We start from the raw sequence: 15,276 nt of genomic DNA on the forward strand, positions 1-15,276 counted from the left end.
GGACCAGGGTTAGCAACCACAGAAGGCCATTCACCCCACGGGGATCCCAAGGGAGGAGCCACGGGTGGGGGTCACCCAGCAGAAGCTGCGGCAGTCCTCCAGGCTCCCACCCCCAACACAGGCATAGTGGGTGTCCGATTACCACTTCCTCTGTCCAAGGAGGAGTGGGTCATAGCTCCCTTGTCCTCATTGGCGAAGTTGTTAATCACGTCTCTCTGGATAGGACTCTGTGTTGCAAGTGGACAGACAGGTTAAAGGAATGGAAATGTGACATGAAATCATTTTCCCCTCTCACCCATTGCTCTGTAGGCAGAAGGTTCGTCCACTGCCTCTTCGGGCAGCCAGCTTGCTGAGGGAAAGGGGAGCCAGATTGGCACCGTTCAGCCAATTCCGTGCCTCCTGTCCATGCCCACCAGGAACCACATGGACATCACCACCCCGCCCCTGCCCCCCGTCGCGCCTGAGGTGCTGAGAGTGGCCGAGCACCGGCACAAGAAGGGGCTGATGTACCCCTACATCTTCCACGTCCTGACAAAGGTATGCACAGGGGCTGTGGGTGTGGCCTTCATCTCACAGTGGTCACTCCTGTGGAGTGTGTCCTTGTTCCTTTTGGAACTGCTTTTTATCTTACCAGCTACTTGAAACAGAGTTCATTTTCCCTTTTCTAAACTTTGAGGAAAAAGATGAAAATTTATACTTACAAATATAATAAAAGAAGAACTTGGGAAAAGTCTTATTTTCCTCTTCAATTTAATATAAAATATTTTTGAAACTTCTAATTAACGGCACGTCCTGTTATTTTCTGATTTGTAATTCTTTTTATTTCTAATTTCAAAATTTCCTACGTCATGTTTATGTTTAGTGTCAAGTTAAATTGTGATGTCACATTCAATATCTGATTTATCATCTGTCCTAGAAATACCCAACTTCTGAGTGGCTGATAGCAGTTCATGTAATTCGACTTGTTCCTCTACCTCACTGAGCACTTATAGCAAAAAGTGGAATACAGGACCTCGTCGATTTATTATTATCTTACTAAATGTATGCTTAAATAGATATACAGTGTGGTATTAATTGTTTCTGAATCTTAGTGTCTTGAATAGATCTATGTGTACTTAAATTTCCTCAATGATTTGTAGTCTTTATGTTTATAATCACAGACCTACAGTTTAACAAGTTAATTTGGTGACCAGATTTCTCATGCAGCATTGGTGAATTACTGTATGTATATTTAAAATGTTTTCATCAGTATGTATACCACCATATATGATCAAACTTTTTTTTTTTTTTTTTTTTTTTGCGGTACGTGGGCCTCTCACTGTTGTGGCCTCTCCCATTGCGGAGCATGGGCTCCGGACGCGCCGGCTTAGCGGCCATGGCTCACGGGCCCAGCCGCTCTGTGGCATGTGGGATCTTCCTGGACCGGGGCACGAACCCGTGTCCCGTGCATCGGCAGGTAGACTCTCAACCACTGCGCCACCAGGGAAGCCCTGATCAAACTTTTTTCTTCCTATTTTCTGTTGTCCATCTATGGTTTGTAGGATGGAGTCAGTAAATACAAAAGTCACTCCCATTCCACAGCACTCCTGAGCTGGACTTTAACCGTTAATTGACTAATTTGCACTGCTTACTTTTATATTTTATAAATTAAAGGACATGAAGAATATTATATTTTATAAAATAAAGGAAAAGAAGACCAGTACTACTTATTCAGGTCCTTTAATGTATTTTTAAATTGTAATTGCCTCCAAGTCTCATCTGTTATTTGACATGGGTATGCATGTGTGGTATCACTTCTCAGATTATGGTTATAAAGTAAACATTTTATTTTTCAGGTCCAACATAAATTATAAGGGTAAGTGAAAGTTACTGTTGCGGGAAAAGGATTTTGCTAAGTTTAAAGGGACCCGAGTTTGGGGAAGATTGTGCCCTTTCTCTTTGTGGTGGTTTGGAATATGAGATCCCTGGACCCCCTGCTGTTTGTGCCCTGCCACGCTGGTGGACCTGACTTGGGGACTGTCGGTTCAGTCAATCTGAGTGATGCAAACTGCCTGTCCTCCTCTTCGGTACTCACTGATTTCAAGGGCAAATATTGATAAAATCACTGTGGTTGAGAAAAGTGAACTCGACTATCTTCTGATTCTAAGGTGCCACCTAAAATTTTTCAATATATTTGGGAAAAGTTTAGACTATAATGTGTACTGTTTCCTGGGAGCTGAGTAGCTCTGGTATTAAATTGTCCAGGCTGAGACATTTGCAGTGAAGTGAAGCTTCATAATAAGAATGTAGCGAATTATCAAAGCCTCATAATATTGAGAGAGTAATACTCACTAGGTGAGTGTTCACTACATGTAGCTACTAGATTAATGAGTATGAAGGTTCTGATAAGGGAAAAGACCAATTTTGAAATAAAATTTATGTGAAAGAAAGAGCAAATGCAATGACATAGTTAAAAGTATGTATCCATAGAGTCAATAGACACTGGAGGTCATAAATATATTTTTATGGTATGAATATACATAAATAAAATTCCTTGTGAAATCTCTTGAGATGTACCTTGATGGCATAAAATATTCAAGACAGGACCAGGGTCTCAGGTGCAGGTGGTCGTAGCAGTCATTTGTCTCCTGGAGCCACAACAGAGCCCCTGCTGTGTTGGCAGAGGGGGATGGGGGTGATGAACAGAACGGGGCTTCCTGCGTTTTCTGCCCCTAGTGACAATCATGCCCTCTCAGTCGGTGTGACGCGTCTGTTGAGTACTTGGTGCACTGGGGCAGAGGCCTGATGCATGCCGAACACTTTAAAAATGAATAAGGCTTAAAAGAGTTCTCTTAGGTAGATCGTTTTTGTGTATGGTAATTTTTTATGGAAGAGCTTGGTAAAGAAAATTTGTGACCATTTTATTTTCAGGATGCTCATTTCTTGGATTTCGTATAGGTCATTGAAAATTATGAATTTCATTACATATGGCTATCTTGACTCATAAATAGAATTTGCCACTTCTCAGCATTTTCTATTCTATGTGTTGTCTGATGTTATCTATCTAGACTGTTTCAAAGACTTTGGGATCATCTACATGGTTTTCTTTAGTTCTTGGTTCCAGATTAAAAATAAAACAATGTAGATTTTATTTTGACTCTTTGAGCCTATGTTTTGACTACAACCTGCTAAATGAACTCTTCCTAAACATCTTGATGTAGGCAACGTATTAAGCAATTGATTTGGAATAGAATTGCAATTTCGTTAACTGGAGATAATACAGTATATTTCTGTGAGTTTATTGTAAATTCAACATGAAAAACGTGCAATATTATTCTGCTTTCTTCCATGCAAAGGGTGAAATCAAAATTGCTGTTTCTATTGAAGATGAAGCCAGCAAAGACCTGCCTCCCGCCGCCCTGCTCTATAGGCCAGTTCGTCAGTATGTTTACGGAGTCCTGTTTAGCTTGGCAGAAAGCAGAAAGAAAACTGAGAGACTTGCTTTTAGAAAGAACAGACTTCCACCAGAATGTATGTACTGTAAAATCCATTGTTTGTTTTCCTCGGTACCTCGTAATCTCTTGTGCATTTTTAAAGCATTAGAAGAATCGTAACTGAGTTCGCCCTGAGAGTCCCCACCTAAAGGAGGTGGGCTTCACTGGGGCTCTTAGTAAAGGAGGACAAGCCACGGGCTGTTTTCCTCAGTAACATCCCAGCAATGGTGTTCATTCAGTAAAATGATAAAGCAGCAGGTTTATGCTTTAAACTGAACGTTGATCTGGAAACAGTCCTGACGATTGCTGTCCTGCTGTGGTTAGCATGTCCCAGGCAGAGCAACAGCAGTGTCTGCTCTGCTGTCCACGAGATATGGTCCGCTCTTTGCAGAAGTCAGTGTTCCTGGGGAGGTCCCACCAGCTGTCCACAGGGCCACTTCTATGCAGTTGATGTATTGCTGCACACATCCCTGAAGCTGAGAGGGGACTTGTAATGATTTCCCTCCAAGACCTCTGGCTGATCAACTCTGGGGGTGGAGGGAGACGTGGAAAGACAGAAAATGTTGTTTGAAATTTTGGCAAAAGTTGAGGTCAGAGTGTTCCCTCTTCTAGTGAGCCAGTGTCATTTTGGGGGGAAAATCATGCCTTTCTGTTCTAGGTAACTTTATCTACTAATGTAGGGAATGTAAAAGTCACTGTATATTTAGTAGGAAATATAGAAAAGTTTCACAAAACATGCAGTCTAAAATAAGAATATTATGAAGTGTGGAAATTGTAGATTATTAGATCATCCTCTAAACTAAGGATATTTACTGACAAATCACCTTCTTGTATGGCAGGTCAGTGCAGGCCTGGTAACATGGGTGAAGCTGACCAGTTCAGGGACAAGTGTGGGAGTGGGTCTTACCTTTGGAACTCAAAACTAGAGAGATTCTCCAGTGCTAAAACCTCAGTACTATAGATTCCTAAGGTTTCTATTTCTAATTACTGTGACACAATTGTGATTCTGTAAGCCTTTAAAATGAAGCCGTCTGTCACTACTCTTACTTGAAGATAGTCATACTGAGAGTGGCTTGTGACTGTAGCTGGAGAAGGTGATGCCGGCTCTGCAGGGCCACCTCTAGCTGATGCTTCTACTGCCTTGATCCGGGCTGTAGACACCATGTGAATACCGAGTGTTGTCAATGGACACTCTTTTCAAAGGCCCAGTACGTTCCGGATGTACAAATCCTCATTCTTTTCTCACGCTGTGTGATTCATTTGCTCAGAAGAGAAGGACCTTTCTAACTTTGCATGGGATTGGTCAGTTTTCTGTGCTGGCCCACCCAGGCCACCCTGGCTCCGCAGCTGTGACGTCCACTTCAGTTCACCTCCGTCTTCGTCCCTACAGCCCCTTGGGTCTCTGTTGGGCATAGAATGCTGAGTGCTCCAGGGTCCCGTGCAGCCCCACTTCCTGCCATATCCTCAGCTCCATAGCACCACATTGGCTTTCATGGTGAAAGGCTGTTTCTTTCATTTGCTTGCATGTTCCAGAAACATAGTTATCTTTACGCAGAAACTCCTCAGGAACTTTCAGTGATCACAACCTGGAGACCCTCGGGTAGATCCCAGGTCGGGCTCCCCTTTGCAGTATTCACAGCTTCATACAGCAGCCTGAATATGGCTGGTGTGCTCTGTTCATGCCCTCAGCAGTGGGCAGTGTGCATCCCTCATGTCTGGTTCAGGGAGTTCTGCGTCACAGGTGAGCTGCAGGTGCCAGGTGCTCTCAGGAGGTAAGAGTCTTGGTCTGTTCTGCCCTGCTGCCAGTCTGAGGCTTTAAAACACTGTGGAACACACAGCTGGCAGCACACAGCATGCTCCACTCCCTCATCAGTTAATTTGCACCTGGGTGGTACAGGTGTCTTACTGGCCTGGGAAAGCCTGGCCTGTTAGCAGACAATAGGGGAAGCAGAACCCAGGGGAGAGTCGTAACTAAATGGACCGGCATCCTCTGAACATAAGCGAGAGAGAGGCACAGTGTGGTGAAGGGCTGAGTGTGCAAACCACACCATAGGGCCTGATGCTGCTCTGCCAGAGAAATGACAGGGTCACTTTGCCAGTAGCAGGCTAGTTCTGGCCGGGGCTGGAGGGCATAGGAAATGGCATGATCCAGAGAAGAAGGGAAGAAGGGTGGTACAGTCTGGGTGACTCAGATGAGCTCTGTGAGGCTATGGATGGAGGTGCCTTGACCTCATTTGGAGGGGGGAGGCACAGGGGAATACAAAGCAAAGGAGGAGAAAGCAAAGGACGGGGGAAGGGTGAGGTGAGTGGGAGAAGGCCGTAGCTTCAAAGAGAATTTGGCAGGCATGTCTTTTTCCTTTCCTCCTGCCTCCACTCCCCTCCCCACTCCTCTGACTTCTTTTTAAGGATGGGACAGACACAGTTGTTTGTCACTGCTGTGTTACTTTTGGCTAATGGGAAACACTGACTCTTATGATGCCACTGATTTAGGTTTCCAAGCCTGCAACATCTACTAAGTGACTATGCATTTTACTATTCTTACCGAGAAAATGCTGTAGCTTCTTGATGGTCTGGATGAGATGGGAAAACAACAATGTCTGATCATGCCAAAAAGAGCATTTTCTCAGGAGTTCTTGGTTGACAGGATTTGAAAATATGTTGAAATCTTGTTTTACCTACACTTGCTCTTAGACCGTATGTAGATGAAACGAAATCAATGGCACTTTGCAGGAGATTCATAAACCACGTGAAAGTGCACCATAAGGTCCTTGGGACAAGTTTGTTTTCCACATGCCCACTGGCTTTGCCTTCCACTTTGGTAGTCTGGTAACCAAAACCGAGCTATGTGGCTTCCAGGTAAACCCACCTACTCAAGTAGGTGATGCACCTGCTTCTGAATGTGAGGGTTTTGATCTAACGTGGCTTCAGAATGCTGTGCGTACAGATGCATCTTCCTGGTGTGGTCACTGTGACAATCAAGAGTTTTCCCAAGAGGGCTTTGTTGTCAGAACTAGTCAAAGGACATATTGAAGTCTATAGGGTTTTTCAAAAATACTTACCTCTCATTAGATATAAGACATGTATCCATTTGGACATTAGTCTCTTGCTTAAGGCATATGATAAAATGTTCATAATCTACAGTGAATTTTCGTGTGACTTACCAAAGTTTCATTTTTAAAGTCATTATATGGTTAAAGTGGGATATCTATAGTTGGATCCTTAAAAAAATTCCAGCCTTTGAAAATCATATTGAATTACATGCTGGCAGTTTATTTTTCTATTCTTTTCTGTCCATTTCTAGGTTCTATCATTTTGCTTTTAGGAATTTAATAAGAATACTTGTTTTATTGTGGCAGCATGCTACTGAAGTCACTGTTGTGGAATTCGAAATCCTACCAGTCCAATCAGAAGACTGCTGACCCAACACAAACAGATTCACCCAGATGTGTTGGACGGTGATGGTGGCAGTTGCTTTGGGGAGAGATGGGAACAGGGACCTAGCTGTCTCTGTAGCTGCTGGAATAAAGGCTGGGCCTGGAGACAGGCGCCTGGGTCTGAGCCAGCCCTGGCCTCGAGGCCTTTGTGTGTGAAATCCAGATGGCATGGCTGCTTCTCAGATGCACTTCTGCCCTGGAGTCAGCTCTGGCCTTTAGTGCCCTATTGACTCTTCTCCCTGGGGGCGCTCCTCAGCCACCTGGGCACTGGGGTTCCCCCAGGTACTCCCCAATGGTGAAAGGGCCAGAAGAAAGGGATCAGGTTCTAAAAAGACTACAGGATAATGAGTCGCCTCATCTATAGCTGAACTGTTAAAAATCCAGGAAGTGATTTGTGAATTTAAAAATTATTATCCACTTAATAAAACTGGCTTCTGTTTTCTGCAAGTCTCTTCAGTACCTCAAAATTAAGTAAAAAAAAAAAGCAGGCTTGGGAATTCCCTGGCGGTCCAGTGGTTAGGATTCCACTGCAGGGGGCACGGGTTCAGTCCCTAGTCAGGGAACTAAGACCCTGCAAGCCGTGCAGTGCAGCCAAAAAAAAAAAAACAACAAACAAACCAGGCTTGTAGAAAATAGATGGACATAAATTATAGACACGTGAGATGTAGTTATTGAAATAGAAAGCAAGTTTATATACTATGTTTATATTTACTATACTTATGCTATATTTGTATTTCCCCATATTTATTCTCTACTTTTTAAACTATCAAGAAAAGCCAAAAGGAACATTGATTTCTTTTTCCTGGTCCACTTTGCTTTAGAAATTTTGTTAGTGCCAAATAATTGGGACTGCTAATTGAAAATAAATAAGTTAAATTTGTTCACTGTGAATTACATTATAAAACAGAATACTATAACATGACCAATATTAATTAGTGTGCTGTTTCAATATGTGTGAAAATTGGTTATCATTATCATTTTTTTCTTACGATTTTATGAAGGCTGTTTATATATAAATCTGAATTTCTTTATTCTTCAAAGCTTTCCAGAAGTAGCATTAGCAAACTGCCTTTTCCTTACAGAACTTTGAGCAGCTGAGCTCAAGAGACAGCTGTTGGGGAAGGCCCTGTTGTGTGACAAGCAGTGTTTGATGGTACTCTTTTGGATTAATGTTTATGTCATAGTTCCTTGAGCTTTGGAGTTTCTAATGTAGTAGGAATGACATAAATGGGAAAAATGAAGACTAGGAATAGTGTTTACCGCATGTCTATAACACCATGTTCTATGTGCCCCATGGCCTACTGAGCATGTATTATGTTTGTGGACAGTAGGATGCCCCCAGGCTCAGATATGAAAGGTTTAAGGAAAAAATTCATAGTCTTTTACTTTTGAGAGTCGTAGAGGGTGCTCACAGATGTGTCAGCATGAGGAAATGGGGGACTAGCTAGTTGGAACCCCATAGCCTGTACACAGTGCTGCTTGGTAGTTAACCAGCAGTTTTCCCATTGGAAGAATTGACCAGCTCTCATTGCACCCATATTTCTGTTTCTGCCCTGATGCGAAGGAACTAGAGTTTTGTTTTTATTTATTTGTGTGGTTTTGTTCTTTTTCTATAGCTCCAGAGCAGAGCTCAGGGAATAAAACAATGGCTCCTCCCCCAGATACACACACTTGCACAGACACAGACCAAAGGGTCCAGTTGGCCATAGTATTGGAAGTTGTCTCCATCTTTTTCCTTACCTGTAACCATATTATGTTTGTGCTACAACTCTCATCTCCTAAGCCCTTATAGCAGGCACTGCTAGTTACTCGTGGTGCTCTGGCACTGAGCTTAGAGACATACTTCATCATATGGCACTATAGGCAGCCACTACCAGTCAGTTGGAATAGGCTTACAAAATGAAACATTCATTATTCCTGGTCTGGGATGGATCCCAAATTCAGCATTATAACAGATTTCTAAGGTAGCTGGTTGTCGTATGTGTAAATGTGAAAATAGTAGATGATTAACGTCTGATGGAAAACATTGGGTTTTTACTGACAGCTTAAGGCTTAATAGTGTTTTATGTCTGGAAATTGTATTTGAAGAGGTACTTCCAGTAAAGAAGCTGCATTATAAATTTAGCTTCCAGTAATACAGAAAACTTGTGCCCTGGGGTTGTTTTTGCCAGTGTAAAAATTCAATTTAGTTTTCAGGTAAGGAAGACAATCTAATATTCAGTTTTTTTTGAAGTTGTCCACTTGAAATCATGAGTTTTCCTGTCAGTAGAAAAGACGAGATAAATATTTATTGATGGTGACACACAGAAAATTTATTCATGGACAGTAGCTGGATTAGCTAACCTCTGGGATTCTCTTATTCTTGTTTTAACAAGGCAGCATGAACATGTCTTTCCAAAATGGTGCCTTCACAGAGAGGGTTTTGTACCCCAGTGCTCTTGTCTGCAGGCACTTGGAGTGTTCTCGTAATCCAGCCGCCCCGTACCATCTGGGTAATCCCTGTATAGCCAGTGGGTTTTGCAAAAATGATAAGAGCCCAGATTACTTGCTGTTAGCTGGCTACTTTGCACCTGCTTATTCCTGTGAGCTGAATCAGAGACCGAGCCTTCCCTCCTGGGCAGCAGCGACTTGGGGAGAAGCCTGGAGCCAGAGGGAGAGAAGGTACCGTGTGTGTACCAGCCACCCGCAAGGGCAAGCTTGTAACACAGAGGCTGCCTTGTGTCAACCCGAAAATGGGATGTCCCTTGGAATTCATTAATCTATAAAACACTAACCTTTAATTAATCTCATGTAATGAACCTATACAACATAAGTTGAACTCACACAGTTGAAAGCACATAACGGGGGTGCAAGATGCCTTTGTGTTTCCTCATCTGGATTGTGCAACAGAGTGAGTCATTGGCCCCTTTTTTTAGTGCCTAGTTCCAGGGCTGGGCCAGCGTGAGGCAAATGAGGGACCCAAGCCTCAGAATTTAAGGAGACCCTTGTTCTGTTCTCACACTGGCACGTGGGAGTTGGTGCCTGAGCCCTGGGTGCCTTTCCTGCCTCACCCAGTGCATACTAGGCGCTCAATAAATATCTGTTAGGTGATCGGCCAAAGGTCCACAGCTATTCAGTGGTGGTATACGCAAAAGATCTCCAAGTTTTCAGTTTAAAAACAGATACGTGTTAAAAAAATAAAACAACTTGGAAGCGTCTTTGCTTTTGGAACAAAGCTTTTTGTTACTGCACATTTTTTTTCTCTGAGAAAGACATGTATTTCCTAAATTAGATATGAGCCATTCTTGTCATGACTAGTGCAGATTAAGCAACAAAAATGCTTAGAATATGAGAGGAAGCTGCTATATCTGATGCCTCCTTTACAGCTGCAGTCTCCCCTGCCCTGTCCTGTGCTCCTGGTGGGTATGGACTGCATGTCCCTGCTAGTATTGGGGCAGTCCTTTCTCTAGGACATGGGAGTTCATGAACATCAGCTGGCGGTCCTCAGGCACAAGTGTGCTCTCATCTGTAGCCTACACAGGCTGAACAGGATCTGAGCGCACAGCATCATGCCAGGTAAATTCAGGCATACTTAGGTCCCTCAGAGCCCCAACTAGTGTGGACAGCTGTCTAGGGCAGCTTCAGGGGACACTCAAGTGAACAGACACACTTGTGAAGGGACTGCTGGTACCTCTGACCTCCACTTATCTTCAATGTAGGACATGGAACATAAAGTATGTATAGGTCTAAGCATTCTGAACTTGAGAATGAAAATCTTCCACCAAAAATTTATTTCTAGAATGAAAACAATGTAATAAAATGATTGCTAAAAATTATTAAAGAGAGACAAGAGCAGAGCTGACAAACGGGAAAGAAAGAAATGGGTAAAGATGAAGACAGCTTTAATAAGAATGCCTCTTTTGAGAAAACTCAAGGGAGACTCCTGGCACTATAATCTGAGTTTTTTAAGATGCAGTAAACTTATACTCTGTGTGCATGCGTGTGTGGTGTGTGTGTTTGTATTTTGGGGGAAGAAAGTGAGAGACCTTAGATTAACTAGGTTATTAACCCAGGTTAACAACCAAAGATAAAATCTAATTAGTTCCATTAAATAAATCTTGGCCATCAAAATGAAGATGTTACATAGAAAAAATAGATTTATGCATTTTTGCTTGGGGGGCATGAAAATGAACTTAGTGAACTGACCTAATAGAAACGTAGCATACTGGTTGTCTTGTAACCTCCTTTCACCTGTTTTCTTGGGGCTGACAACGTGCCAGCCTCTCAGACTGTAGTTGGGACAAAGGTGGGTGGGGGGTACTGCACCTAGGAGGGCCCTGCGGTGGTGACGGCCACCCTCTGCATACGGGTGGGCGACATGTGAAGCTGTGCGCGCTGGAGGTCGGCAGGAATGGGGGTGAGTGCTAGATTGTGAGTCCGAGGACAGGGTCTGCTGGACAATGGGGACCTTATGAGTTTCTGTCTGGCACCTAAAATATAGATAAATTCAAAGACATGTATTTATATATACATGTATATCTCTGTTTTGACTTGATGGATTTTAAAACAAACATTTTAAGTTAAAAAAATTTTTTTTTAACATTTAAACACTAAGATATACAAATGTAAATTAAAGGGATTTCCCAAGGACAAAATAGTTCCTTTTTTTAAGGAAATTTTCAGAAACTGTCTTGACTTGCACCCCTGCTCAAGAAGCCTGCTCCTGGGAGTTGGGGTCCATGCAGAATGGCTGGTCATGGCCCTCCTCTGAGGCACACTGTCACCTGACTTGACTGGGGTTGATTGTGCAAAAGCTTGCTTTTCCCGTTGCTAACAACTGTGTATATCCAGGTATCTGACTCCTGAAGTTCTTCGTGACATTGGAAGAGATGATTGTCTTGCCTGATTCTGTTCAGACTTGGGGTGGAGCTAGAGATAATGCCAGTTAATCATTTAATTTTGTCAGGATTTGGGTTCTTCACAGTCTCGGTTTGCCTCAGGTGTTACTTTGGGGAAAATGAGCCCAGGAAGGGGGTATGGTTATTTGGATATAATTGATGTATCCGAGATCACATTAGAATCATAGCAACATCCTGGTTTCTGTATCAGCTGTCAGCCATGGGGGTGGGGTATGGTAGCATCTCTCTGGGCCAGGGGCTCCATGGGGCCCTGCTTCAGTTCTGATGCTTATTGACCCAAGTGAGCTATTTGTTACAAAAGTCACACCCAAATCTGATGAAATTGTTTACCTCAATGCACTCTGGTGAGAAATTTTAACATATTTCTCTGCAATATGCTTTATCTCCATTTTTTTTCCTTCCCCCGTCACAGTTTCTCCCTTAAGTTATTTGGAAATTATGTGGGACAATGTGCATGTTTGTGTGTTTTAAGAATTAATTGATGCTAATAGTGGTCAAACTCCGGTGGATCAAAGGTCATTTTTTTGTATGAAATCAACTTAGAACTTCTTGATTTTTTTGGAAGTGAAATGGGGAACTTTACCGTTTGTCTTCAGTCTTGCTGAAGAGAAATCCTGTGTGCTGACTTCACTGGGGATTTCAGAACATGGACTGTCGCTTCCGCGTGCCACTTCACTGGGCTTTGGGGATCTCACTCCATGGTAGTTTGTCCCTGCCCGTCTTTAAAACAGACTTTAACAGTTACATTTGTTAACGTAGGAGGTCCTTAAGTAAAGTGGCTACCAAATGCAAATTATGTCTCAGATCTAATTAGTATACCGTGTAGACAAAGGTTCCATTAGGTTCAGTAGTTCAATCTAGCTATCTAAATTGGATTTTCCATGGATTTCTGTGATAATCACATACTTTCTGTAAGTTGTACCCATTGCTATTACTAAAACTATTAATGGATTTATAATACTAAGACAAATTTTATCTGACATCCTGGATTTATACATATTAGTTATATGGGGAAATCTAGTTTGATTTGATTGAGAAGGAATTTATTGGTGGCCTGACTGAAAATCTGAATGAGTCACCGAAGTTCATAAGGAACGAAATGAGGATAAGAGGTGAGGACTGATGACCGATGACTTACTATTGAGAGAATCCACTGTTAATACCAGAATGACATCTTCATACTGTAATGATTAGAGCTGTTTGTTTTTGTTAGGCTTAAAGTAGCTGAGCTAGGGCATAAATAGTTCTCTGATTTTCCTTCCTGTAGTTTCACCAGTGATCATTAAAGAGTGGGCCGCTTACAAAGGGAAATCTCCGCAAACCCCAGAATTGGTGGAAGCTCTTGCCTTCAGGGAGTGGACCTGCCCCAATCTGAAGAGACTCTGGCTGGGGAAGGCAGTGGAGGACAAGAACCGCAGAATGAGGGCCTTCCTGGCCTGCATGAGGTCAGACACACCAGCCATGCTCAACCCAGCCAGCGTGCCCACTCATCTCACGGTGCTGTGCTGCGTCCTACGGTAGGTGCTGCCGGCCGCTGCCTCAGCCGCTGCGTGTCCTCTAGCAGGTGCTTGTACAAATGCCTCTCAGAGACGCCTTCTGTATGAAGTAGGTGCGGGTTATTCCAGATGCATCATGTTGTCGGTTGAAGTTGGTCCTCATCTCATATTTTCATATATTATAGAAATATAGGCCATGTAAATGCCATGTGGATTTGAATTGATGCTATATAGTATGTTTATAGAATAGGTATATTTGATGAACCTGTATTTTATGTAAATATCATAATGATTTTAAGCATAGTTTATCCTTTAAATGTTAAAGCTTTTGAAGGCTATTGGGGAACTACATTATGTATTATTTGTAATTATTCTTTAGGGAAAATGGGTCTCTTCTTCCTCCTTCATTTATTTAAGCATATGTAGATCAGTATGGACTCATGGTTATCTCTCTTCCTAGGGTTATAACCTGCTATAACCTTGTTATCTGGTGGTTCAGTTTGTTCCAGCTCAGACCTTGGGAGTTCGTTCAGTGGGTCCTATGTCCCTTGTCCCCCCAGCATGTCCTTGCTTTCTGGCACCACAAGATGCCCAGGCTGTCCTGTATCTGCCCTGCCCTGGAAACTGCCGTCTCTAAGGGGCTGGCTCCTGCCTTGGAGGGAGGGGTTTAAAAACCTAGATGTGGGCACTCTGTGCTTCCAGAGCCTCTCAGCCGATGGGCCACAAATGCCTATGTGGACACTGTTGGCGTTTTGGAGTTAATTTGAATTGGCATGCATACTTGAATCAGGTGAATTCGTTTTTTGAGGGGTTTTTTTGGAACCAATTTCAAACTTAGGAAAAAGTTGCAAGTATAATACAAAGAGCTTTTTTTTTTTAAATACTTGATTTTTACAAAAAACACTTGTGATTTTCTAACAAACAAGGACACTGTCCTATGTAACCACAATACAGCCATCAGGATCAGTCAACATTAATACTTTATTTCTATCTTAACTTCAGGGTTTGTTTCAAAGCCTCCCTTTGTATTTGGAGGTGAAGTCCCATTGGTCTTCAGCAGATGCTGTAGAGGGCAGAGCTGTTCCTCCGCTCCTCCTTGTCTCATCCATGCTGTGCATCTGTGCTCTGACCCCTTGGCAAAGGGGGTGTCTGCCTGGCTTCTCCAGCGAGGCCATTCCATCCCCCTTGTAACTGATATGATTTCATGGGAGGCACTTTGTGTAAATATGCCATTCCTCCTCAGGCTTCAGTGTATTTATATCAGCATGGGCTCCTGGCTTCATCAATGCCTTGTGGTCCACTACTGCCGTCATGTAATTTGGTGCTCCACTGTCACCTGTTGGGCCAGTTGGGGGCCTTGTCAGTCTGGCCTCCATGTGAGCACTTCTGTGCAGAGATTCTGACCTTACCGTGGATGCCCCCTTTTCCCAGCAGTTCTGGTTTCTAGTGATGGGGTCAGTATCAGACACCAGGCTCTTGACAGCAACTTTGCTGCTCCCAGACCTTCCCCAGTATGCATACAGGCACACAAACAACTGCATGTTTGTAGACTTCCACTTTTGATTTCTTCAACCTGCCCATCCTAGCTCTCCCTTCCCATGTGTATGGACTCTGGCCCTGACAAACAGTGAGAGCCTGGGGCCCAGCTGCCATACAGGTCGTCACCTGCCCCAGCCCTGTGTGTCCCATCCCCCTGGGCTGGCCCCTTCTCCATGGTCCCCTGACCCCCACTGGGTCTCACCTGCTTCCTGAGGACGGGGGCAGAGCTTTAGTCAGGTGTTTATTTCCTGAAGTTTCTTACATTCATAACAGACTTTAAGGCCAATAACTTATTTAGAAGCCTTTCCTTAATTAAATTGAGGTTGATTAAAATTAGCATACTGTATCAGTTTCTTATCTTTATCTCCATTGAGGATTAGCTAATGAGAAAGACTAGTTTTTTTGTTTTGGTTTTAGAATCCTCTTCTGGTTTCCT

The 15,276-nt window shown here is 43.1% G+C and overlaps 1 protein-coding gene across 2 annotated transcripts in view; it reads left to right on the forward strand.

Annotated features, from left to right (window-relative positions):
- The window catches only part of FAM120A (family with sequence similarity 120 member A), a 105,881-nt gene that overhangs the window by 65,213 nt on the left and 25,392 nt on the right, over positions 1–15,276 (forward strand). For both annotated transcript variants that reach the window (XM_082606629.1, XM_082606628.1), the window contains exons 9-11: positions 310–537; positions 3,336–3,510; positions 13,073–13,322. In XM_082606629.1, the coding sequence (XP_082462755.1) occupies positions 310–537; positions 3,336–3,510; positions 13,073–13,322 (653 nt within the window). The remainder of the gene's footprint in view (positions 1–309; positions 538–3,335; positions 3,511–13,072; positions 13,323–15,276) is intronic.

Source organism: Mesoplodon mirus (genome assembly GCF_964341445.2).
Source record: "Mesoplodon mirus genome assembly, chromosome: 1".
NCBI classification, from domain to species: domain Eukaryota; kingdom Metazoa; phylum Chordata; class Mammalia; order Artiodactyla; family Ziphiidae; genus Mesoplodon; species Mesoplodon mirus.